At 38.4% G+C, this 26,933-nt stretch overlaps 1 protein-coding gene and 1 long non-coding RNA gene across 4 annotated transcripts; one reads left to right on the top strand and one right to left on the bottom strand.

Moving 5' to 3' along the window:
• Positions 1 to 499: 499 nt before the first annotated feature.
• Positions 500 to 6,487, bottom strand: LOC105060667 (uncharacterized). Of its 2 annotated transcripts, XR_012136542.1 has the most exons (5): positions 6,218 to 6,487; positions 5,954 to 6,101; positions 1,906 to 5,216; positions 1,508 to 1,816; positions 500 to 1,430 (listed from the first exon to the last, which is right to left on the bottom strand). XR_012136542.1 is itself a non-coding variant. In XM_010944460.3 (3 exons), the coding sequence occupies exons 1-3, from the start codon at positions 6,258 to 6,260 to the stop codon at positions 5,171 to 5,173; spliced, it is 237 nt and encodes a 78-aa protein (XP_010942762.1). In that variant the 5' UTR covers positions 6,261 to 6,376; the 3' UTR covers positions 4,951 to 5,170. The 2 variants fall into 2 exon arrangements, 1 of the variants encoding a protein (XP_010942762.1); XM_010944460.3 differs by lacking the exons at positions 500 to 1,430; positions 1,508 to 1,816 and having other exon boundaries at positions 4,951 to 5,216; positions 6,218 to 6,376.
• A 7,889-nt stretch (positions 6,488 to 14,376) lies between these two features.
• On the top strand, positions 14,377 to 17,034 carry LOC105060666 (uncharacterized). 2 transcript variants are annotated; one of them, XR_003798508.2, is made up of 4 exons: positions 14,377 to 14,697; positions 14,832 to 15,033; positions 15,203 to 15,312; positions 16,740 to 17,034. It is a non-coding gene; the product is annotated as an uncharacterized lncRNA (long non-coding RNA). The 2 variants fall into 2 exon arrangements; XR_834462.4 differs by having other exon boundaries at positions 14,380 to 15,033.
• The last annotated feature ends 9,899 nt before the right edge of the window (positions 17,035 to 26,933 follow it).

Here is a 26,933-nt window from a genome sequence, read left to right as displayed (position 1 = left end):
AGTCTGATAAAGCCCCAAAGGGCATACTGTTAATTCGTATTTCAATCTGATAAAACCCAGAAGGGTACACATGTTAATCCAGATTTTAGTCTGGTAAAACTTCAAAGGGCACACATGTTAATCTGGATCCTAATCCGATAAAGCCTTGAAGGCTTGATCCCCCCATCAACCGACAAATCTTATTTCGAATACAAGACCAAGAGGATCTTACATCGGTTGCAAATCAATGTGATACTATATTGATCTCTAAAGCAAGACTGTCTTTGAATTCTCTTAAAAATATCGATCTTCGAATCGAATCTGAAACTTGATCCGTTCAAGATCGTACAAATAAAGGTACATCCGAATCTTGATTTTCAATTAATTGATGATGAGTGAATTTAAAGTTACCAGTTTTCAGTTCTGTTGAATTATAAAGATGTGTGGTTATTTTATCCTGACAAGCAATGAAATTTATTAAAACACATGAATTAAATCATAACATTTAAAAAAATATTTCTTGCATTGATATGAAAAGAAAGTACAGAAGTGGGAACTCGCATCGAGTTTACATGTTCCATAAAGGAAGAGAAGAAAAAAAGGAGACCTGTATCAGGTCAGTACATTCCAAGAAGAAAGAAAAATTTCTACTGGATGATCACTGACGCATTGGAGCTCTCCTTGGTTGGTTCTTTTTTTGTTTGCTCCAGCTTCCTAGTAGTATTGGTGGTAGCAGGCTCTGCGGCTGGGGTGGACTCCAGCTTCTTGCTGGTCTCAAAGACTTTGATCTCTACTGGAGGCACCACAAATAAAGGCTCCACGACGATGGCTTCAATTGTGTTCACCCTGATAGGGGACCGACCAGATTCTTTCATCGGCTCCTCTGTCATTTTAGGGGGTGACTCAAGATCTCCCTTTACACCCATCTCGACAGCCACCTTTGGAGTGACCTTGGAGATATCTATCTCGGGATATAATTTTTTGATCAGATTGCGGTACTAACTGAAGGCATAATCATATGCGCCCTCGGAGCTCTTGGATATTTCATCCTCGAACTCCTCGGAGGCTTTGTATATCTCCACCGCCTTAGCCGCCTTATCCTGCTCCTTCTTAATTTACCTCTTCAAAGCCTTTATGGCCTTCTCATGAGCCTCATTGGCCTTTTCTGCCTTTCTAAGCCTCAGGTCTAGTTTCTTATTCTTTTTGATGATGGTATGCAAATCAAAAATCTTTTTCTCCTATTCATTGACCTTTCGATGAAGATCTAGTAGATTTTGATTCTTCTCCTTCAGTGCCTTTAGCTTTTTCTCAAGTTGATGTTTGAGTTTCGTAGTGAGTTCGGACTCCTTTTTCTTCTCCTTCTGGAGAATGATTAGATTGAAATCTATGACCTATTTATTTTTCAACAAGCAGACTATGTTATCATACATGACCTTGAAGTCGACAACGACCTGCAAGACAAAGGTTCAGGCCGGTCATTTACCGAAGTGGAAAAAAAAAGGAGAAAAAAGAAAGAAAGAAGACTCACATGCATGAGCTATTCAAATCTGTGGTTGGCAATCTCCTCTGTCTTATTCTTTCAATGTGCCTCCAGATCAATGGTTGGCATCATTGACTCGAGAAGATCACGCTCCAATCGAGCCCGCTCCAAAAGTGACATCCTAATCACGACATCTTCCTTGGATGAACTCAATGGGGCCGCAGAAGTTACGGTCAGTTTGTGTCCAGTCTCTTTAGAAGGCGATGCAGGTCGGACAATGTTATTCTTGATCCTCACCATAGCGGGTTGGCAAGGTGGGGGTTTCGATAATAAGACCCAGAGAGAATTTTGTGGTCCCTGGAAGGCTTCATTTCTCCCCAAGTTAGCCGAAGAAGGGGTCGCTGAAGAAAATCAAGATGCCATCGGGGCAGTAAGAGGCACTGTACCTTTGACTCTCTTCGATGCAAGGTCAGTAGCAGATGACTTTGGTTGATCCTTTCTCTTCCTCTCCTCCACTTTTGTCGGACTGAATCTCATTTATGTATTAGACAGGCATTTCAGAATAATGAAGACAAAAAATAAATGATAAAGTTGAAGAATAAAATACTTCGATCTTATCTCAAGAAGAATAAAGGCTGATACCAGCATCATATAATGTCCGATCATTTATGAGAGAAGATAACTTGGGTGTTTTGGTGGTAATCAAGGTTGAATGAGCCACCTCATCTCTAGGAAGAATTTCATCATTGGAGTTATGTTTGGTGTCCAGACGTCCCCAGAAAGTCTTAAAACCCCATAAAATAGGAGCCTGTACAAAGAAAAAATAGCCTTTCCAGTCGTGAATTGAAGAGGAGAGACTAGGTCTAAACTTACGATTTTTTTGAGGTGAGAAGTACCACCAACCATTCTCACTCGAATGCCTTTTCAAAAGGACCAAAGACCTAAATTGGAAGATCTTAAGATCTATGTGAAGAAAATTATATATAATTATGAATATTATAATCATCCTAATTATGTTCGGAGTTATTTGAGTGGGATGGACCCTATAAAAATTAAAGATATTACTGAAAAAGGGATACAGTGGGAATCGCAGGTCGGATCAAAGGGACTCATCATAAAAAATTATACAATCCTCGATAGGCTTAAATACCCAACCTTCCGGATCTAGCACTATCATTTCATACTCATTGGGTATGTCATATTTTTTCTAAGGGTTATGAGATTTTCCTTGATCAAAATAGATCCCTCTATTTCTGGACCGAGGTAGTCCATGAGAACCATGCACAGAAGATTCTGCGCTATGATCCGAACTCCCCTCACCTATAGAACCGATTTCAGGGTCCTCTCGGGATGGATTTCCTACCTCAATGGTCATTAAAAGCTGGGTCGACCTAATCTGTGAGTCACCTACAGTCTCTTTTCCCTCTCTACCTCTCTTGGACATGTTTCTCAAGAGAAAATGTGAGGAAAAAATAAAAAGAATCGAAAGAGAAAGAAAGGCTATCCTACGGTTGAAAGAGAACAAATAAGAGAGAACCGATACCTAAGAGAGATGAGTGAAATCCTCCCAAGAGATGAAGAATAGACTCCTCTCCTCCCACTCCGATGAAGCTTCTCGCTGTCTCCGGTGATCGTTTGATGTTGAGAAGCCTCTAGAAATAATTTGACAGCACTTTTGCATAGTAACAGCAGAAATGAACAATGATCAGGAGGCAAAAACTTTTTATAGACGAACCGACGATCTAGATTAACAGATCTCCTTGTCGATTTATGACATTTGACGTTAATCTGACGTTTGGTCAGACAGCGGTTAGGCACACCTCCTTCCAGATTTAGCCATGATAGATCGATCGTGCCCAAGCTGATAAGCCAATCAGACGTTGACAAATGACTCACTCTTATTTCATATTTTCAAACCGTCCATCCAAGCAATGATGGTAGAAGATCCGATGAATCATTTCTTGAAAAGTCAAATCTCTTTGTTTTCAATCAAGTAATTAATTTTTATGCTCTCGAGGTACAACGCATTTATTCCAGATGGCGACAACACCTGTTCGAAAAGTCTTAAGGTAAAATATGGAGATAAGATCTCCTGATTGGTGAACGGCCGAATCAAAAAGCAAATACAGAGATAAGATCTTCTAATCGGTGAAAATCAAATCGAAAATTCAAGTATGGAGATAAGATCTTCTGATTGATGAAAATCGAGTGAAAAATTCAAGTATAGAGATAAGATCTCCTGATCGGTGAACGATTGAGTCAAAAAGTCAAATACGAAGATAAGATCTCCTGATCGGTAAAAAATCAAGTCCAAAAATTATAACTCAAAAATAAAATATCTTAACCAGTAAAATTCGATCTCCATGACAAACACCTCCCAAATTGATGAAAACTCAATCATATGAAGATACTTCTACTTCCTAGTCCGATCAGAGGATTATCACCTCGGACATAAGAAGTGGAGAACAAAGTGTTGGTGTATTAAACTAGCCTCAAGATACGTGCATCATCATACGAGATTAAAGAGATGTCAATTTGAAAGTGCCAGATCCCAGCAGACTAATTTATCGATTAGCAGATTCAGCTCGGTATTATACCGATTTAAATAAAAGACGCCCTTGCATTCTATCCAAATGATGTCTCAGCTAACAAAAAAATGTTTAGATCGGATATTTACCGATCTGAACCCTAGTGCCTCCTTATTCGAGATGAATGTTATGATATTTCTATTTCTCCCCGATCATCTACCGAGGTGAACTATTATAATGGCAGACTTAATCACTCTACGAACGCCCACGGTGATTTTCTTAACCAAGTCATAGCTGGCCACGATGTCATGTCCAGCTCATATGCATAGATGTCCGCCAACTCACTTACAGATGGATCTCTAACTGCCTAACAGACTTCTCTAATGGTCTAACAAACTCTGAAACAGTCTCTTCAATCCCTCTGAAAATAGAGGGTCAGGGATCTTCCATGGATAAGTTCTATTCTCTAAAACTAGGGGAGACTCTGTTAGTAGGAAATTAGGCTAGACTCTTGGCTTCTACCTAGTTTTCCTCCAGTTCCACTCAATTTCTTTTGCTCTTCTACTTTTTTCTACTCCTGTTCTTCAGGATTGAATTGACTTAAGCATCGAAGGGTCAAAAATAGAAAAATTTTTATCCAATTTCTTGACTGATTTTGCAGATTGGAGGAGTTCTCTTCAGGTTGCTAGGATCACTCTAGCCTAATATCAACCAAATCGATCCATTCTAGTCCAAATTTCGAGTCCTACAGCCACAATTAGTAAACCTAGCCTGATTAAGGATTAGAGGTTCGATTTTTGTTTATTTCTACAGTATTTCTGTTTATGCAAATTAGATATTTGTTCCAGAAGGTTCTTATTTATCGAGGAAGCATTTGTGTTTATTATGCGGGTACTTCTATTTATTTTTGGAGGCAAACACAAAGATTAAAAAATCAATTTTCTAGGCATCATGCATCGAAGGTTGGTTGTGAACAATAATTCCACTCAAACTAGAATCATACATGTACAAATTTGCCTCCATAACAAGCCCCTGGCAGAGCAGAAGTTATAGACTCGTATAGCAACAACAATATCTAAGTCTTTCTGAAGTCTTAAACGTCGGTCGCGCCTTCCAGATTAAATATGGATTTGCCTCTAGCCAAATTTTCATCTCTCGTCTTGCTACCATTGATCGCACCGTCTCAAAAGCAGGGAGCAGAAAGGCAGCAGAAACACAGCGCCGACACGCTGCACGGCAACAACAGCAACAAAATAAAACCCCAAAAAAATGTTAGAGAGGAACGGACTACGGAGGGTTGGGAACTGACGAAGGATAATAAAAACAGTAAAAGCCATCAAAGACGTCAATTTTATGAATTTTAGTTTTTCTTTTTCATTTTAGAGAGGGGAAAAAAAAAAAAAGAAAAAGGAAAGGTCGGAATATTCTGGGACAGGGTAATATTGAGAACGGAACATTATATATATATATATATATATATATAACGAGTACTCTCTCCCCTCTACTGTGGGTCCCTACATTTATTGAACTGATTTAGTTAAAATTTCGTTAGACTCTACTTAAATTGCACCGGATGGGTAGATGCACAAGTGGTCAGCGGGCGCGTTCCCTCGATCGTGACACGTTGGCCTCGCAGCCCGCAACGACCGCACCGATAGGGCGCGCTATCGTGCGACGGCGCCGGAACGAAGCGGGCCGGCCTGCCCTCGGATTGCCAAAGCACGGGGCAGATCCGCGACCTAGGCGACCTCACCGGTGAGGTGCGCCGGTGATGCGGCCATCGGAAGAGCCGGCGGCCAGATCGCGCGCCTACATACGGATCCCAGCGGTGAGGCCCCGACATTCCGGCCAACGTGCGCCGGCCAGGCGATTCCGGTTATCTTTAGATCTCCGATCTCTAATCGGGCCACAAACCAGACTCTATAAGAAGAAGGGCCGAGAGAGAGAGAGAGAGAGAGATCCGTACCATTCTCCGACGAAGTTGGGCTCACAGTAGCAGCGGTGCTGCTGGGGAGGCGCCTGAGCGTATGGCGGAGGGTAGCCCTTTGCGTACCCCGCCGGCGGATGCCCCGGCGGCGGGTTGGCGTCCTTCACGTGCCCCTTCGGCGGATATCCTAATCATCACAGCAAAAACTCCATCAGAAACTCTAACAACCGTAGAAATCATGCAGACCAACCAAAATCCTCCAAACCTAGAGATCTCGAACGAATTCGAGAAGGGAACCCACACCTTGGGGAGGAGGGACGCCGACTGGGGGCTCCTGGTAGCTCATCTTTCTTTCCTTGTTCTCGCTGGCTGTGGAGATCGGGTTGGTGGAGGGAGTACTGAGAATTGGAAGAGCGGAGGGTTTTTATAGGAGAGAGAGCACAACGGGAAGATGAGAGAGAGCGGGAGGAGGAAGTTTCGTGTCGGAGGCTATTAATGGTATTTGGAAATAATTTCTTTTTTAAATATGATAAGTCCGTATGCGAGGCTTGGAATACTTTCCGGCTAACGGTCTGCTGTGATCGCCGATGGAGGTCAGAACTAACATTGCATCCGTTTCCCTGCGGACGCAATATAATCTAATTAATATAATTATTGTTTGTAGGGTAAGCGTGTTAGAGTTGATACCAGCTCTAAATTGGCCCATTAGGATCATATACAACTCCAAAAAATCCACTAGTTGAAATATATCATAGATTACTTTTTGGCTTTAGTTTAGTGATTTTGCATAGGGATACACATGAGCCGAGCGGAATCAGATATTTAGAAGCTCAAATTTGATTTGAGTCTAAATACTCTGATTTAAATCTTGATTCAAAATTGATCGAATTTTGATATTTTTAACTCAAGCTTGATTTGATAAGAAAATAATAATATTTGAGATCGATTCAATTTGGTCCAGCTCAAATGTTAATCGAAGCATACACAAGTTGGAATGCTTGTATTAGAGTTTGGCCTATTATTAATTAACAAAAAATATGATAAAAATAAGGTAAGGAGCATGGTATTCTAACTTCTGGATAAGAGTAGTTAAACTTTCATATAAAATGGAAAATAGTTTGATTATTATTCATAATGTAAATGATTTAAATAATTAACAGATTTCCATATTCAGTTATTCACCATCTTTTCAAGCTTTTTTTTCAGTTACTGTGCATCCATATGATCTGCAGAGTAAAATCAAAATTATAATATTATAAAACTATGAAACATCACATCACATCCAACATTCTTTCAGTAATATTCTGGGGAGTGCCACTGAAAAAGAAATAAAGCTTCCTGAACTTGTCAATCGCGGCCTGTTTACTATGGACGAATTAGAATGAAAAAGAAAATCATAAATGTTTATGAATCCTGTTCCAATTATATGTTGTGCTATGATAACTTAATAAAGGCCTCTTGTAACTTCTTATATATCTGACTGTCCTTCTTAAAAAGAAGGATATAAGCAGCAGGTCCAGAGAATTATATTTTAATATATCAATTAAAAATAATAATATTTAATTAAAATTAATAATATTGATAATATTAATAATATTTTAATAAAAATAATATATTTTAATAAATGATAATTTTATTATTAATATTTTTGGAAGATGGATAATATTAATAATATATTAATACATTAATAAAATATGTATTATATGTATCACGCATGTAATATGCTCGTTATTACTGAGCCATGAGCTTTACTAGATGATACGTTACTCGGTATTTTTTTGGGCACTCGGCAAGGAATCTTAACTTTCATAGTAATTAATTAAGATAACTCGTTGTTAACTTTGACCTCTTAGCTTCTATTAAGAGATATCCAGTAAATTTGGAACATTAGGAGACTAAATAGAGTTTATTGTAGAATAAGTAGGCAAGTATACATCCGCACCTAATTGGCATTGCAATTTGCTATGTACAAAAATAGGACATGGTAGTGGACCATTGGCCAATTTTTTAAAAATTTGTCTGCTAATATAAAATATATTTGTTGCTTACCTCAACATAATAGATAGTCAAACAGCTTACTCGGATCATCAAGATTCTTTAAAGCTTAATAATCCCAAAATCACACACACACATCTTAAATTAGTACTATATTGATATTTTTTTAAAATTATAAAATTCTTTAAAATTTTGAAATTCCAATTTCTATCTCTTTGCACAACAATCCATTATATTTGTCTATTCATTTTAGCTAATCGTGTTCAAAAATTTTCAAATTATATGGATTGTTTGTCAATTTGTTAATAACTTTTAGTTAAAATTTAAGATCGAAATACCAATCTATTTTAACCTGAATCAAATTATGAGAAATTAAAATTGATTTAGTTAGTTAAATTTTAGACCTAATTTATTCTGAATTTTATTATGATACATGTCTGAAATATCTTGTACGCTTATGAAAAAAAATTTTATGAATATACAATAATTATTATAATTTTTAAATTTATAATTTTAGATTAAAAGCGTGATAAGAGGCCAAATTCAATCCCCCCCCCCCCCAAAAAAACTCAAACCTTACTAAAAAACTTCAATCAGCGGACTACCATCCGCTCCTAAGACCCAAAGCAACCATCAGTTTTTCAATGATTGAGAGGGGCAACCACAGGTTAATTGAGATTTGGTGATTCCTTCCTTTTCCTTTTTTTTTTTTTTTTTTTTTTAATTTATGGCTTCTTGAATTTAGATAAGGGAACCGTGGCTCCACTATAACCATTGGATCTTTATAGATAGTTTTTAATTCAACAAAAGACGGCCTCAATTTTCAAACCTAACAATTTGTGTGGCTGTACCACAATATTAAAGTTTATCAAGATTATGTGGAATTTGATTTTATCGCAATCGTCATAAAATATATTTATCATCTTATGGAGGGTTAATCTCGAATCTTTGTTTGGAGCGCAGATCAAATTAAAACATTTGAAGCAAATCTTAATACATGTTAGCACGGTAATATCCGAATGGACTCAATCGGATAACTTTCAATATTTAATATATATATTTTTTTAACAAACGCAGGGCGCTGGCCCTCCATGAAATGGAAGTAGGTCCACGAAGAAAAAAAAAGGTGCAGTTGACGATGCACTTAGGTTCGACATTGATTTGTGATCTTTTTATTCTAAATTTTCGGATGGCTCGAAAACAAACAGGATAGGATTAGAAAATACGCCAGAGTCCGAGGATCAGCATTTGACCGACTGGCTGCTCTTGTAACTTGTTCTTTCTTATCCATGCTTTTGATCCAATTGCTTTGTCAGCTTTCGCCCTTTGCCAACTCTTCCAGTCAATTTCTAGACTTACTCGGGTCCATTATGCATGCCCGCCAGAGCTGATCGATCGGAATCAAGGTCCGCCAATATGGACCGGAATCAGGTCGATGCATGCCAGCCAGAGCTGAAAGATTTCAATTGAAGGACTATGAAGATGAGTTTAGCATGTTTTACACGATTCGATTGCATAATTAGTCTTCAAATAGAGAATGATCATGTGCTTTATATATAAAACGTGTTGTCATACGACCTAAAGCAGTCAGCAACGTGGTTCTCGTAATTATTTGTGTCAACGTTTCATCTTGTTTATTGCATTGGGTATTCTAAGAAAATTAAAAGAATATTTTGGTATCGAATGGCAAACAATACTAGAAAGTAATATTAGATATAAAATTATTATTATTATTGTTATTATTTGGTAAAATAAAATTATTATTTTTATTATAGCATAGGTCTCTAGAAACGTTTATCATGCATAATGCCGTAGAGCAATGCGGGTGGCCTTTCAGGTTGTGGGCATGAATCGGCAATCTTGGTGGTTGGCCGCTTCTTCTCTGAGATCAAGAGGGGCTAATTTTTACCTTCTTCTTCTTTTTCCTCTTCTTCTTCTTCAAACTCGAGGGGCTTATTCCTGCTGCTATCCTATGCCTACCTTACACACTTGGTGTGGAGCCTAAGCTCTTGTATGGATCAAGCAAGTATTGGTGGAACCAAAGATTTATTAATTACAGATTGAAATGAGGGCATTGGCACCTAGAAGACGGACTCATCACTTCTTCCTTAGAAGGGAAGAGGAGGAAATATTCAAAGTAAAGTTCAATGGTGCCAATTGTAACCTTTAAAATAGATTGAAAGTCCATTGGTTCGAGCTTATATTGACTTATTTAGTTTTGATGTTATGGCTGTAAATGGATCGAATTTGACCGGGTACGCTTCAGCCTAATCAAATCTAACTTCATAATCAAGTCATGATTTTGGATTCTAACTCCATCGATCAAGTCTATGGAGAGGATTTTGGATGCCGTGAGATATTCAATTTGGGTCGAGATCAAGTATGAAACAAATACAACTCGAACTGCCCGAGTTCATATCAAGATGGGTTCAAGTAGGATTTGTGGTTCAAGTCAAACATATGATCATTCTTTTATAGCTAAGATATAATAACCAAACATAAAATTACTAAAAAATTAAAACTTAAACTTCATTCAAAAATTTATAATTTCATCCAAATAATTGATCATTTTAAAATTTATAAGCTATTATCTTAAAATATATAATTGATATACTTGAGAGCATCATAAATATGAATCTTTGAAAAAAAAAAAAAAGGAACAATAAAATATGAATGTTTAAAAATATAAGTGTAAATAGATGAGAATAATTGTAGTTGTTGAGATGAAAAAATAGTTTAAATAAGAGTCCATTCAATATATAGAGAAAGGTTTTAGGAAGAAGGACTTTATATAATTTGGGTTTTTAGTTGGGTAAGATCGAGTTTCGATTGGGTTAGACCTATTTTTTGTTGATTCAAATTAGACTCAAATGATATATGGGCTAGGCTAGGTCGGGTCAATTGCATTATTATAAGATCCCGACCTAACCAAAAATTTGGATCGGGTTAATTTTTTGAATCTAACCCAGCTCATAGACCTTCAAATGTGATGGATAAGGTCTCATCGGGTCAGGATTGGATCAAGTCATGGACCCATTTGCAGCCCTACCTGATGCTGGATCTTCTGATAGCCCAATGAATTAATTCCACATTCTAACCTAGACCTAGATATTTTGTGACCGACCTGTCAAACATGGTTTGTTCACCGGTGATTTTGGGAGCCCAGTTGGATTTGAGTAGGGATTGATGCACCCTAAATCTGATCCATCTTTAAATCAAGTCAAAAAATTGGATTAAAACGTAAGCCATCCCTACTTCAACTGTACTAGAGAGGGCTTAAAATCGCTCTCATTAATCCATCATGTTTTTAGATTAAATCGAGCTAAGAATAATCTAATCATAAACCAACAAACAAAGACAGAGATATGTTATATAATCTATTCTATATTATAATAGTAAAACGATCAACAGGTTATGGGGCGGTATTTCATGTTGACACGTGGGCATTTGGAAACAAGAGGAAAGAGCCATGTGGCATCGCCTAACTTCCCTATTCGATCGCGCGTGAGGGAATCCATGGAAAGAGGCCGACGACGGCTCAAGTTGAGGTAGCAGCCGTCGTTCGCAGCCACCGTCAGAGGAGGAGCACCGAGGTGAGGCAGCGGCCGTCGTTTACCATCCCGTTCTACGTGCGTTCGATGGAGCCGTGGGAGGCGGTCCACTGAAGGAGGTCGACGACGGGGATGCACAGTATTTCCTCGCTTCATTCATCAGCCTCCATGTGCCACGCTCGCGCTCCCTTCACCTCCGCCACCCACTTCTCCCATGACCGCCCGCATGCGCCTAGCTCCGAGCTCCCATGCTCACCCACCTCTCGCTGGCCGCCGGTATGTGCTCCGCTCCAAGATCATCCACGCTCCCGCCCCCTTCGCCTCCACCATCCACTTCTCCCATGGCCGCCGACATGCACTCCGCTCCGAGAGAAGAAAGAAGGAAATGGGTGGGTGTTACCTCACTATCGAGGCACCGACAAGGAGAGGCTTCGGTGGCACCCACCAAAAGAGCAACGTAAGGATCTCAGGAGAAAGGGACTGGAAGGCCTCAAAGGCATCCACATGATAGAAAGACAAAGAGGAGGAAATGGTTATCACTTACCATGGCAGGGATGTCGGCACAGATCCCAACAGGCTCACCATCCCTAGGCCAGTGTACTCGCTGAAGAAGTAGGCAAGGGGGATAAGAAGGGAAGAGGAGGAAGCAAGGCGAGGGTATGGGGGGAAATCAAAATTCAATGGATGGAGGGTGCTACGGCTCCTTTCTCTCCACATCTTCTCTCTTATCTCCTCCATCCTCATTGCCTCCGTCGTCTTCGTCCTTTGGCCCTCCGACCTCGATTTCCAGGTCGTCTTCTTCAAAAGAGTAAAGAATCAGAGAATTATAGATGAGGAGGTTGGCACGATCGGCGAGCTCGTGAAGGGTAACGTAGACGGAAGCAACGTCGCTTGGCTTTCCAACGGCGGATTCAGGCGAGCGGCGACGGTGTGGAAGAACATGGTTGAGAACAGATGGCATCTAAAATAAAAGGAAATAATAAAATATTGATCAGGCCAAAAAATGATCATAATCTACGCTTATAAAATGGCAAAGAAATTTTTTCTCATAAAAAAGAATAAAAGACTCACAGTTCCCAAAGGCTACTGCAGTCGGCAACTCGACGACATGATTTCTAACAGCGAGCCCGTGAGCTCGAGGTTGATGGGATCCAGGTCCTTAATGATGCCTTTTATCTTATTGAGGATCTCGCCAGCGTGCGTTTTTATTATTTTTGTAAGAAGATATAATGATTCGGATCTACTGCTGTAAATGTTATTTCTCATCGAAGCCTACAAGCATTGCTAGCATTTGTTGGGCTTACAGATGTATGATGGTTCTGATTTTTTTTTTTTGCTTTTTTTTATAAAAAATATGATGAATTTATTTATTTTCAATCATAAATTTCTGCATGTTTAAAAGATTCGAAAATTTGAATTGCAATGAAAATTTTATTAGCTGATACAAGAGTTGGTTTGATTGTTTGTGTGAGCACTATTATTGGTGCAGGGTGTTAGATTTTTAGCACACCTGAAATGCTATGATTGGTTAATATATCTGATGCTGAGATACTCATCAGTAGTAGATTTTTTTGCATACTTTTTATTTAGATTAAGTAGGTACTTTCTTTAGTATTATTTAAAAGTGCAATGCCTTTCAATTTAGAGGGTGAGATATCCATCTTTATATTTTGATTTTGATGCTTTATATTATTGATTTAGTTATGTAATATATTTATTATATTATTTTATCGATTATTTGGATATATTGTGAGAACTTTGACGCTATATTATAGAAGATATTTTTTTGGCATAACATTATTATTGACTTAATTTTTTTAATTGATGTAGCTTTTTTTTTAAAATATTATCATTTATAAAATTTCTTTTGTTAATGAATTGAAAGTATTGTCAAAAAAATATTTTCTACTACAGAATATTGGGCACGCCACACTCATGCCCGCCACATTGCACGTCATCACATGAAAAAGCACTATACAAATGAAACAACGTATCTTAAAAACAGAATCATAAATCTAAATATAAGAAAGATTTATATACAGTCCTAAATATAAAAAAAAATTATATATAATTAAAAATATTTTAATTTTAATTAAAAAAATTAAAGAGGATGAATTATTTATATAATAAAAAAATTTATTCAATTTTTATAAATCAATAAATATCATGAAAATATTTAAATATAAAAATTTTAAAGGGATATAACTTGGAAGTATTATCAAATCTCTTATCCATATGTGATTTTTTTTCTATTTTTTTAAGAGCTTAAAAATTATCAACCAATTTAATGGGGTTTTATGTGATGAAATTTTTTTTTAAAAAATATATAAAGTACGTTTAAAATAATTTTATTTTTGAACGTGTTCAAATAAATATATTAAGTGTGAATATATTTTACATAAAATATATTATATACTATAAAATTAATTTTTTTAAAAAAATAAGACCCTTTTTGATCCAAAATATTTTTTTTTGGCTACAAAATTTTTAATTTATAAATTTTTATTCTCACGATAATGTAAATATCATACCAAATTTATGATTTTTTTTTAAAATATATTTTTTCTATTTTTTTTTCATCTTTAGTCCTTTTTAATCGAATGGGAGGTTTGGACTAAATTGTATCTTTTGCATAAATATTTAATTTATTTTTTTATTTATTTTAATTAAATTATAAATTAAATTATCATATTAATAATTTGATTTATATTAAAATTTATTATTATGATCGTTATTTTCATATATTTATAAAATCAATAGGTCGGACATCGTCCGGCCATTATGTTAGTATTGTATATATTAAAACGGACGTCAGTCGATAGAGAAATCTCTGCCTAACACGTGGGCTTTTGGGATAAATGGGAGGGAGCCACGTGGCATGGCATCGCCTAAGCTTTCCTTCTCTAGAGCGCGCACAGAGACAGAGAGAGATCGATTCACAGAAGCTTCCGCGAGTTCATCGCCGTCGGAGGAGGAGGCACCGGGGTGGGGCAGCGGCGGTCGGTGATTTGAGAGCGCGCATAGAGATAGAGAGAGATCGGCTCTCGGAAGCTTCTGCGAGTTCACCGCTGTCGAAGAAGGAGGGGGCGCCAGAGTGGGGCTGCGGCCGTCGTTCACCGATCCGTCGTCCCGGCCGCCGTCGGAGGAGAAGGACATGAAGTAGACGATAAGAGAGAGAGAATAAAGAGCGCGATCGATAGCTTCGCCATCCATCCCCATCGACAACTCAACAAGGACGTGAGCTCCTCTCCATCTCTCTCTCCATAAACCCTACTCCTCGCCTCCTTTTCACGATCTCACCATTTTCCACAAAACACGATCTTGCTTTGTGGGTTATATATCAATTGTTATCCTATACGATCTATTTTAAGGAAAGATCCCATATGGCGTAATAAGCGAGGGAGGAGTGCCGCTTTCTCTTTCGCAGCCGCTGGAGAGAGCTTGACGCAGTGATGGAGGGAGAGGCCGCCGCCGTGCCCATCGTCTCCATGAGCACCAGCGACGTGACCAACAACCCCAACACCGGCATGTCCCAAGAGGAGTGCAAAGATAGGATCCGCAAGAGCCTTAAACGTACAACTCCTCTTTCTCTTTTATTCTTATCGATCGATGTTTGGAGCATAGATTCAATGCTGGCATTTTGACAAATACTTTATATGCATTAGTGTTGTTTTTTTATTCTCATATGAAATAAATATTTTATATGCTTGGCTCTCATATGTTCTTTCTCTCGGATGAAAAGCCATCTTGGATTGGACGCCGGTGTGAAACCCGACGAAGTGCCGGAGGAGACTGTACAGGCGGTAGCTGAAGTTCTAAGGAGGTCTTCTTCCCTCTGAGTCTCAGAAGATGGTGAGTTTCTGGTAAACATATTTATGAGTACTAATGTGTACCGGTGGTAGGAGTTTTTGGTGAGGTTGTGTCAATGGTGTTACGTTCCTTGATGGGGTAAAAGAAAGGTTTTTATTATTTCATCTTATGGTTTTCAAAAGCAAAAGGTTTTATTTATTTTCATCTTATAGTTTTCAAAGCAACTGCCTTCCAATCTTCTTGAAGTTGCTCTGTGCTATTTCACGGCTTAATGTCATAACCCAAGTGCAGTTCAAGAAGTTGTAAAGATTATTACCAAAGATGATCTTTTTAGTTTTTTTTTTTTTTTTTTGAAATGAAGATAATAATTTTTGCTCACACACAAATACCTTTCTTTCCTTAGTTGAGAGTAATCTACAGGTTGTTATGTGAAATGTTAGCTTTCTTAAGGCCCTGAATATGAACCTTCTCCTATGATTGGTTGCTTGGATATCGGGTCTAATGGGTTAATTAGGATTTGCTGCTCTCACACAAAAGCATTTCTTTCCTTACCTGACCTGAGGTGATGGGGTTATTGAGAATCATAACATTTTTTAACTAAGGCCTGGTATATGAACCTTCTCTTGTCCTTAATCTACGCTTGCATCTTAAGACATGCTCATCTTATGTGCTCGGTGAACTTTTGTAGGGAAGAGAATTGGTAGAAGTACTGTACTTTTGAAGCCAGAGGAGGTTATAGAGCAAGTGGATTCAAGAACTTAGGTTGTCTAGTGAATTGTTGCTATCTTAGGTTTTGTGCGAGTTGTGGCGGTGTGATTGGCCCCTCGAGGTTTTAAGAGCTTAATCTAATTTAGTTTAATATAACTAATCTAATATTATATATATATATATATATGGAGGTACCTATATCGGGCTTTCTCTTCCAATCTCGTGCAGATCGGATCTTCACAAGATAAATAAAATTAAATATTAATTTAAAAAAATAATATATCATATGTCGCATACGGTTATAAACTAGTTATATTATAAATATATCTTATAAAAAGAATTATCGATGGATATATAAATACCAAAATAAAGAAAGTGCTACATTTCAATAAGCATGTAATGTGAGTGAGATGTGGCATATGGATTTGTATGTGGAAGAATGTTGTATGTTTTCAGAAATTAAAGTCCCTGTTGTCTCTGAAATTCTCAAATATCATTGCTTAGTGGATATCTTCATAGAATAATAATTATTTTTATTTTAATCTAAAATTTATTTTACGTTATTACGTCATTACTTTCAAAAGGTGGGACTCCTGGTCCACGGATTCACATTTCTACATTTTCCGGGATCATGTAATTTTCATGGTATTAGAGTTGCTTACAAGCATGGGATTCATGGTATAGCTGATTTAGTTTATCCTTTTACGAGTATCTCAGCAGAGTATCAGGTAACTAATGGTAGCTTCCTCTGTTTCTTATAGGCTTTCTCAACTTTGGTGAAGGAAGCAGTATTTTGTTTCATGAAGTTCAGGTTCTGTAACGACAAAATTGAAGAATTAACAAATCCACGTATGATTGGTCCATATCAACCCCAAAAAGCAGTAAGCACATCATTAGTCTGCATCAATCCTAGCACATGACTGATATGATAATTATATCGGCAAAAAGACCGTTGCTTGGTTCTTTTTATTTTATTTTTCTCCAAAGTAATAAGTCACCCTGTTGCATCAAATTTTGTTATGTAAGGTCAGTTGATTAAGCTGCTTCTGTTTTAAACTTTTATATACTTTCTTTTTTCCTACCTTTTAAAGAATGAATGTCTTTGGGAAGTAACCTAGGGCTTACTGATTAGTAAGGAAACAGCCTGGAAGTAAATATATAATATTTGCCGGACGTGCTATGTGGTTCTTTCTTGAGCCAGATAACATACGGGGAGGGATGATGAGAGCCAGGTATGACTCGTGGATCTTTGGTATCAATGTCCGATCTGATCAGGATAGTTTCTTTATATGGAGGAAGATTTACTCTCGAGCCCAAGAAGTGATGGTCCAGATTAGATTGTTGATTAGCGATAAATAAATAGTTGACTTCTCTTGAGATCCATGGATTGTTGAACTTCGGTTGGTCAGATGGCCGACTCGATGCGGGTCTATGACCTGCACCAACCAAAGGGAAGGGGCTGCAATGTTGGTCTAGTATCTAGACTTTTTTTGGATTTCCTCTAACTGATGGGGGATTGTCCCTTGCACTTCCTATACATAGAGGCTGGGATGTTAGAGTCTAGGATCAACCTATACACACAGGGTGGCGACCAGAGACCTTTATGATTTGTATAGAGAGGTGCCGGCCAGCAGATTAGATGGGGCCTAGATCTGGAGGCTTCATTTTCCTTCGAGAGTCCGCCTATTCTTATAGAAGATCGTCTAGCGCCATCTTCCAACCAGAGTAGTTGTACGTATCCGAGGTATAGATCTCTCGTCTACTCATCCTTACTATGGGTCGAAGAATGAGATCGTGGATCACATCCTCTTCCATTTCTCGAGAGTTATGCAAGTCTGGCAAATGGCTGGATTCTTATTCATGATTATTAATACTAGCATCCCCATTTTAGGTCTTCCTTGAGGTGTTGAGGTGGAGTATAGAGTCGGAGTCCTCCAGGGTGTGGCGTATCAGAACTATATATATTGCTATATCGCATCTGGTTGGCCCAAAATAGTGATATTTTTTAGGTAAGGTGGCAAGCAGTAAGGTTCACTTTGGAGAGGGCATAGGCTTAGATCGTCGAGTTTGATCACATGTCGTTAGTTGGACTGATCTTGTTGACTTGGGACATATGAGGCTCCCTACGGTCTCATTCAGCAACTCATCTGGTGTTTATCAGTCGAGAGCCTTCATCTCTGAGTTTTCTCAAGGTCAACTTTGATGGTAGTGTGAGAGACAGCAGGGGAGGAGTAAGGTTCATCATTCGAGGCCCTGACCTGAGAATTGTGGCAACAGCTGAGAGCCACCACTTCAACACTACTATTCCAAGAGCAAAGTTGCAAGTGGTCTGGGTGGGCATCATCTTCGTCGGGACGATGCTAGGAGCTCGGAGGATGGTTATTGAAGGAAACTTGGTCACTGTGGTGAGCTGGATGTAGGAGCAGCCTAGAGCAATTGTGATGCATCCGCTCTTGTAGAAAATATGACGACGGGAGGGAGAGTGCATGTCGGTGGACATTAGACATGTCTACCAGAATGTGAATACTATCGCAAATTGCATAGCCTCATATGTTGTGGAGCACACTGGAGAGGTCTTGTAGATTGATGTTGCAGCTCTTTCATACTACCACACAATATTTTTTTTTAGATATTTTTTGTTGTATTCATATTAGATTTGTATGAGTGCTTCATTTTATAAAAAATAATAAATATATAATATAAAGGCACTATAATAATAGTGCCATGTGCACTCAGCACCTCGGATGAAACCAACACTATTACCAACAAATGAAACTACTATTAAGAACCAACTTAGGACCTCCTAAACTAAAAATAATAATAATAATAAAATTAATGTAACATTTATATTCCTCTCTTTTTTTGAGCAATTAGTAGGATTTGAATCATAAACTTGCGCGAGAAGCAAGTTCTTGTAGGAAACATGCTAACCAACTCAACCAGAGGTGTGCTTGCTTTTGCTTAAAAATAGTGTTGTTGAGACTATTTCAGCAAAAACAACTTTCAGAAAAGTTATATTGTCTGGTGATATTATTTGTAAAGTACTCAAAGCATCCCTAGAAAAACCTAGAAAACATAGCTTCTAGTTTCTCCTTTTTTTAAAAAAAAATAAAGGAGATGCAACAACAAACACACCCTCATAATTATTAGCCATTTATATTTATCTCAAAAAATTCCAGCACATCCATTTAAAGATTTTCCTAGTTCTTAATTATAATGTCATACATTCGTATGTATATATATATATACACATATATAGAGAGAGCCAAGCTAGAATCAGGTTGATCGAATTTGGACTCAAATTCGATCAGATTAAAACTCTATAATAAAAATATCAATGATCGAAACTATTAAATATGATTTACTATCTTAAAATTACTTGCACATAAAAAATTATATGATTTGGAGACTCCTACTTTATGCATCAAATAGTCAAAAATTGGATAGCTTAAATAAAATTAAACTAGATTTTTTTTGATAACTTAATGTATAGGCTAGAAGTCTTCAAATCATATGATTTTTGATGTACAAGTAATTTTGAGGTGGCAATTCACATCCAATAACTTGGATCATCGATATAGGATCCTTATTGTCTAGTTTTGATCTGACAGGATCTGAGTCCAAATATAATCTATTTTATCCAAGTCAACCCTTATATATATATATATATATATATATATATATATATATATATATATATATATATATATATATATATATATATATATATATATATATATATATAATCACATTGGTGCTTAAAAGGGGAAAATGATTCATTAAATGAATATGCACACGATACCACATCGATGCTTAAAAAAGAAAAAAAAATCATTAAATGATTACCACTCTCCCAGCATCATGTTGGAGCTTAAAAGAAAAAAAAAAAAAACATCTCATGCAATGTTGGGACCATGCATCCCATCTCTCATTCTTATCATCTCAAAGTAGCACTCTCGCAGTGCCATTTGGATATCAAAAAATTTTAAAAAAATATTAATTGTTGGGATCCATATCTATGCTATTTTTTAATCTTTTATGGAAGCTGTCTCCTTCTCTCTCCATAGATTAGGTATTTATTCTTGAGGATTTGTGTTCATCCAAGAGGTATTTATATTTATTCTATATATATTTTTGTTTATTTCTGAAAGAGAACATAGGAAGGCAATGAGCACCTACTTAGGTTTGTGTTTACATTTGCTTAGTTTCTATTTACTCCATGGAGGTTTGAGTTTGTTCTATCCTATTTTGTGTTTATGCATCTGAATTTTATGTTTATCCTCTATTCTTACTATTTATCATGAGTGAGCTTGATCAAGGGTAATATGGAATGGCAGTTTATCTTGATTGAGACTGACAATATCAGAACCTCGACAATATGATGATTCGATTGGCTTGATCAGAATCGAACTGAGATGATCATCCGAGATTATCAGTAGTAGTTGTGCTAAATACTTGTGTTATCTACTTCACATTCTAAATGTGTCTCAAAACTAAGAGATACCAGCTTCGGTCTACCTCAACCAAATAAGACAGAAGCAGCATTGTTCACTCTGCCACCCCTGCCTGTATTTGCAAATATGACTAGCTACCCCACCTATAAATGGGAGGGTATGGGGAACCTTTAGGTAAGCTCTCTGGCTAAATTCTCTCCTTCCTTTCCACTATTTTCAAGCAACTGATTTGAGCATCAAAGATCCCCATTGGAAACAACTTTGGTAAGAGACTTAATTTGCAGATTCTTCTCCATCAGTGCTAAATCAAAACTCCAGCCATCTCAGATTTGCTAGGCCGGTCATCCATAACAACAAATTAGTGCCGGAGAAAGGGCTCCAGGCCCGCTCAAGAAAGAAAGAAGAATTCCAAGTCATGAGCTCTCAAAAAGAAGGATCACGATGGTCCAATGGGACGGCATCTCATCCAGCCAAGGTGCAACCACTATCGATCAAGGTACCACCCCAGGCTGAGGTTCCACCTCCATATTCAGAGAATCAGCCTTGACCCTCTCAATAGGCCCAAGGGGTGGCCCTTGAGCAACTTAACCTACTCATACAGTAGGTCCATATTCTAACTGTAGCCACCCAAACCATTTAGTAGGCGGCCGAAGCCCCTCAATTGATCCTACACCAAGCACCTTGATAACAACAACAACCTCTGTTACCTCCTTGAAGTCTAGATCGAGTGCAGTAGAGCTGGCACAATCGATCGAGGAGTCCGGAATAGGGGCATTAGAGGCACTCCTTGACTCAGTTAAGAAAAGATTCTACCCCGAGAAGATCACCTCAGCACTCCAAGCATTACAATGCTTAAGATGCCAATGTATATCATAAACTTCAAGAGATGCATAGACAAATTGAAGCACTATAAGATCGGACCTCAACACAAGATGGGGAGGTCACCTTCAATGCCGACCTGTGCTTTAATAGAAAATCATGAATGAACCAATCCCATCCAACTTCAAAATATCATAGCTAGAAGCATATGATGGGACCATTGATCCTGTGGATCACATAGAAGTTTCAAAACTATCATGCTCTTACATGGGGCAACTGATAGGATCTTCTGCCAAGCTTTTTCCTCCACCTATTGAAAGCAGCTCGTATTAGTGCTCAAGCCTGCAGTCGATCTTGATTTATTCCTTCAAGCAATTAGATCAATCGTTCATAGCCTACTTCATTGGTAGCCGACGACAACGCTATGGGTCCGACTCCCTAATGAATATTAAATAGAGGGAAGAAGAGTCCTTCGAGGATCATGTAAGCTACTTCAATGCAACCACACTGAAAGTATGTGATCTAGACCAATCGACCGCCATGTCGACCCTAAAAAGGGCTCGTGAAGTGCCAATTTCTCTTCTTTTTGGAGAGAGATATCCAAAAGACTTCACCAAGATGTTAGCTTAAATAGAGAAGTATGCCAACATCGAGGAAGCCTATAAGCTACATGGAGGCTCGTCAGAAAGAAAACCCACTAAAGGGAAGGAAGAAAGCAAAGAAAAAAAGGATAAGCCGAGGTATGATGACCGACAAGAAAGAAATTCAAGAAAATCCTGAACTCCCCCAAAGGTTTGCCAATCCAGGATACCACCTCGTGGTTGACGATCATGATCAAGGACAATAGCCAGCTACCAAGGTTAAGGAGGATGTGTGCCCTACCGACCAGACGTGACCTGAAGAAGTACTATCTATACCACTGAGGCCATGGATATGATACTAAAGAATGTATTCAGCTCCAATATGAGATTGAGGAGCTTATTAGGCATAGACATCTCGACAAGTCCTCGAGATCGGTGGGAATGAGGTGAGACCCAAACCCAGCAACCTTGGCTCGAAGGAGATCTGAATAACCGACCACCACAAGCATCATAAACACCATAACTAGGGGGTAGATTGGCAGTTGCACCAAGCCTCATGAGCCAAAAATAGAAGAGTCATCGACCAAGAAGCAAAAAATAGGGGGCATCATCATTTTCTTCAAGGAAGATGCACAGGAAGTTCAATCCCTGCATAACGATGTGATTGTTGTAACTTTAAATATAAATAATTTTGATATATGTTATATTTTAGTTGATAATGGAAGCTCTACCAACATCTTCTTTTATGTTGCCTTTTCTCAGATGAACCTAATCTTGGATCGACCGGCAAAAATTGATTCCCCTCTAGTCAGATTCTCTGAGAGCATAGTTTTCATGGAAGGGGTCATCACACTATCAGTAATAGCTGGCCAACCCCCCTGGCATGCTGAAGTGCGACTTGACTTCCTCATTGTTAGGGTCTCATCGGCATACAACGCGATCCTTAGTTAACCATGCCTAAACATCCTCCGAGCATGGGTGTCAACTTACCATCTATTAGTAAGATTCCTAGCAAAGCAAGGGGTCGAGGAAATCCAAGGAGATCAAGCACATGCCCGACAACGTTACATTACAACTCTTCAGGAAGCCAAGCAACCCAAGGCTCTCCTAATCGAAGGGTTGGATGTCAGGGATAAGCTAAGTAAGCAACATAGCAACCTAATCGAGGGCCTCATCTCGATCCCATTGGAAGAAAGAAGAACTGACAAAATGGTCCAGATCGGTTGCTAGCTAGATGAGGTAACTAAATGCCGACTCATTTCTTTTTTATAGAATAATGTTGATATGTTCGCATGGTCAGCCTTGGATATACCTAGCATCAACGTCGAGGTCATGGTGCACTGATTAAATGTTGACCTTAGACACTGATCAATCAAACAAAAAAAGAGAAGCTTTATCCTAGAGCCCCAAAAAGCCATCGTCGAAGAAGTTGATAAGCTCATCAAGGTTGGATATATACGAGAGGTCATTTATCCTGAGTGGCTAGCAAGCGTAGTCCTCATTGAAAGGTGAATGGAAAGTGACGAGTCTACATAGACTTCACTGATCTGAATAAGATATGCCCTAAGGACAACTATTCATTATCTCGGATTGACTAGTTAGTGGATGCCATATCAGGACATGAGCTCCTTACCTTTATGGATGGCTTCTCCGACTATAAGCAGATCTAAATGGTACCTGAGGATGAGGAGAAGATTATTTTTATTACTAATTGAGGTCTCTTTTTATTGTAGAATAATATCTTTTAATTTGAAAAATGCAAGGGTGACCTACCAAAGGTTAGTGAACCAAATCTTTTGAAATCAAATTTGAATGAACATGGAAGTGTATGTAGATAACATGTTGGTGAAAAGTCGAATGATCAGTAGCCATGTCGATGACCTCAGAGAAGCTTTCGCCACTCTCTACAAATATAGAATGAAGCTAAACCGGATCAATTTTGCATTCAGGGTGACATGTGGGGAGTTCCTCGATTTCATGATCTCTTAGTGAGAAATTTAGACAAACACAGAAGATCTGAGTTGTTTGAGAAATGAACTCACCAAAGTCCACAAAGAATATTCAACGGCTTATAGGGAAGATAGCTGTACTGAACCGATTTATCTCTAGGTCGACTAAGAAATGTCTTCCTTTCTTCAATGACTTAAAATAAATGAAGGATTTTCAATGGAATGAGGAATGCCAGATAGCTTTTGATGAGCTAAAGACCTACCTCAACTCACCACCCTTCGTAGCAAACCCAAGCTTAATGGAGAACCCTCATTATACATGGTTGTCTCTCCCACAGCCCTTAGTTCAGTTCTAGTGCATGAAGAAGGAAGGCTATAGAAACCGATCTACTACATCAGTAAGATTTTCTACAATACCGAGATGAGTTATTTAAGACTAAAAAAAATAATTTATGTCCTTATAAGGAAGCTATGCCTGTACTTCCAAGCTCACGTTATAATACTTTTGATCGACCAATCGATGAAGTTAATACTTCACTGACCTAATGCTTTCAGTCAGATTACAAAGTGGGCCATAGAGCTTTTAGAATTTGACATAAGATATTAGTCCTGACCCTCCATCAAGGCACAGATGTTTGCCGACTTCATCTTGTAATGCACCATTTCAGAAGAAGGTTCAAAAAATACTAGGCTAAGGAAGGAAGAAATCCTGGAATCATAGATATTATATGTAGATGGCTTGTAGAATTCCTTCAGATCAGGGGCTGGCCTAGTCCTTACCAGTCTAGAAGGGGTGGTAACCGAATACACTCTACAGTTTGGCTTCTCGACCTCTAACAATGAAGTAGAGTATGAAGCACTTACTACTGGCTTATAAATCACCTAGGAGTTAGGCACGAAGCAGCTAAAGATTTGTAGCAAATCTCAGCTCGTCGTCGGCCAAGCATAAGGAGAGTTCCAAGCTGGGGAGCCCAATATGGTAAAACATCTATAGAAGGTCAGGGACATGGCATCCTACTTCACCAGTCTTGACATTGAACAGGTCCATGAATTAGAAAATAACAAAGTAGACTTGTTGTCGAAACTCGTAACATGAGAATCGACCGACCTCCCTAAAGATTCATTCTTTGAAGTACTGAAATGACTGACACCAAGAAACCAACCTCGATGATGCAAGAGAAAGAAGAGTCGAGCTAGATAGATCCGATGATCAGTTATGTTCGTGAAAGAATACTACTGGTCGATCTCAAAGAAGCTTGGAGTCATCAAGCACCACATTATGCATTCTTCAAAGGTAAGCTACATAAAAGATCATGCTCACTACCATTATCGAGGTGTCTTCACCTAATCGAGGTAGACTATACCCTTCCTGAGGTGCACAAAGAGATATGTGAGAATCACCTAGAGGGCAGGTCGCTGGCTTATAAGATATTATGGTAAGGCTACTACTGGTCAATATTGCAGTAAGATGCGACTGAGCTCGTACGAAAGTATGATCGATGCTAGAGAAATGTCCACATGTAGCACTAACATATGACTCCACTGACACAAAGCAAAGCACCCTAGCTGTTCATGCAATGGAGAATGGATATCCTCGTCTTTTCATAAGTCTCCAATCAATGCAAGTTTCTCCTCATCCTCATTAATAATTTCATCGAATGGGTTAAGGCTAAGCTGTTGGCCTGGATCATGGAAGCTCGAGTGTGGGACTTCATCTAGAAGGCTATCATTTGTTGATTTAGATTACCTCAGATCATCATCACTAATAATGATCAATAATTCAACAATATTCGGTTCGAAAACTTTTGTAGAGAATTTGGCTTCACTCACCACCTCAACTCGGTGGGTCATCCTTAAACCAATGGCAAGATTGAGATGACCAAGTGGATGCTCTTGCAAGGCTTGAAGAAAAGGTTGGACCGAGTTAAGGGGTCATGGAAAGATGAGTTCTATAGTGTACTGTGGGCATACGAACTATCCAATGGATTCTCATCAGAGAGATGCACTTCAACTTGGCCTTTGGATCCGAGGTCATGATTCTCCTTAAGATCGGCCTCCCATCACCATAGGTGGAGAGTTTTGATGTGCACCTCAACTCAGAAGATCTCCTAGCAAATTTGGACCTGCTTGAAGAGATTCGGAAACAAGCTCAAATCCAAATGGTGGCATATCAATGCAAGGTGGCATGGTACTACAACTCTCAGGTCAAATGGAAGGAATTCCAAGTCGATGACCTAATCTTACGATGAGCTGAGGGATCTTGACCAATCGAGCAAAGGAAGCTAATTCTGAATTGGGAAGGCCCCTATCAAGTCAAGGAGGTCATCCATTCTAGAATGTCTTAACTAAAGTATCGAGATGGAATCCTAATTTTCTGGACCTAAAACTCTGAAAACATACAAATGTACTATCAATAATGTAGATGCCATTTTCAAATACTTTATTCTGAAATAAAGGCTCTCACATTTAAGTTTTGTAGATCTCATAATAACCTAGCTAGCTAAACTCAAAATCTTGATCAATCGAGAAGCGAGGGATAAGCCCATAAGAGGACTCTCAAAAGGATGGTTCAGCTCAACAAGATCGGGAGATCCTAAAAAATCTCGATCAATCAAGAAATGAGGGATAACACCATAAGAGGACCCTTAGCAGGATGGCTCATTCAATCAAAACCAATCGAGCTTAAGATCTTGATCGATTGAGAAACGAGGGATAATCCTATAAAGAAAACCTTGGGAGGATGACTCGGTCCATCGATCTCAAATTTTGATCGATCGAGAAGAGAGGGATAATCCCATAAGAGGACCCTCAGAAGGACGGCTTATCCAACTAAAGTCAACTGAACCCAAAACCTCGATTGATTGAGAAGTAAGAGGTAACCCCATAAGGAGACTCTCAGGAGGATGGCTCAACTCGCCATGGCTAGCCAATCCCAACACCTCGATCGGTCAGGAAGTAAGGGATAACCCCATAGAAGGACTCTCGAAAGCATGGCTTGTCATGCCAAAATAAGCCAAGCCTAAAACCTTAGTCGATTGACAAGCGAGGTATAACCCTATAAGAAGACCTTCAAATCTGCGGCACCCTGTATAAATGTAGACTGAACTTGAATCCTTGTGATAAATATCATTAAAGATAGTCCAGATCAAAAA

This window comes from Elaeis guineensis, chromosome 13 (genome assembly GCF_000442705.2).
Source record: "Elaeis guineensis isolate ETL-2024a chromosome 13, EG11, whole genome shotgun sequence".
Taxonomy (NCBI): domain Eukaryota; kingdom Viridiplantae; phylum Streptophyta; class Magnoliopsida; order Arecales; family Arecaceae; genus Elaeis; species Elaeis guineensis.
Note: the sequence above shows the minus strand (reverse complement) of the source record. Positions and strands in the feature narration are given on the sequence as shown.

What these genes read in the sequence shown, in the direction of transcription:
- LOC105060667 (XM_010944460.3), bottom strand. Translation starts at nt 6,260, where the DNA reads ATGAGCTACCAGGAGCCCCCAGTCGGCGTCCCTCCTCCCCAAG. An exon ending in CGGCGTCCCTCCTCCCCAAG is followed by an intron (nt 6,102 to 6,217) that starts GTGTGGGTTCCC and finishes TGTGATGATTAG; the next exon opens with GATATCCGCCGAAGGGGCAC. An exon ending in CCCAACTTCGTCGGAGAATG is followed by an intron (nt 5,217 to 5,953) that starts GTACGGATCTCT and finishes GTTGCCGTGCAG; the next exon opens with CGTGTCGGCGCTGTGTTTCT.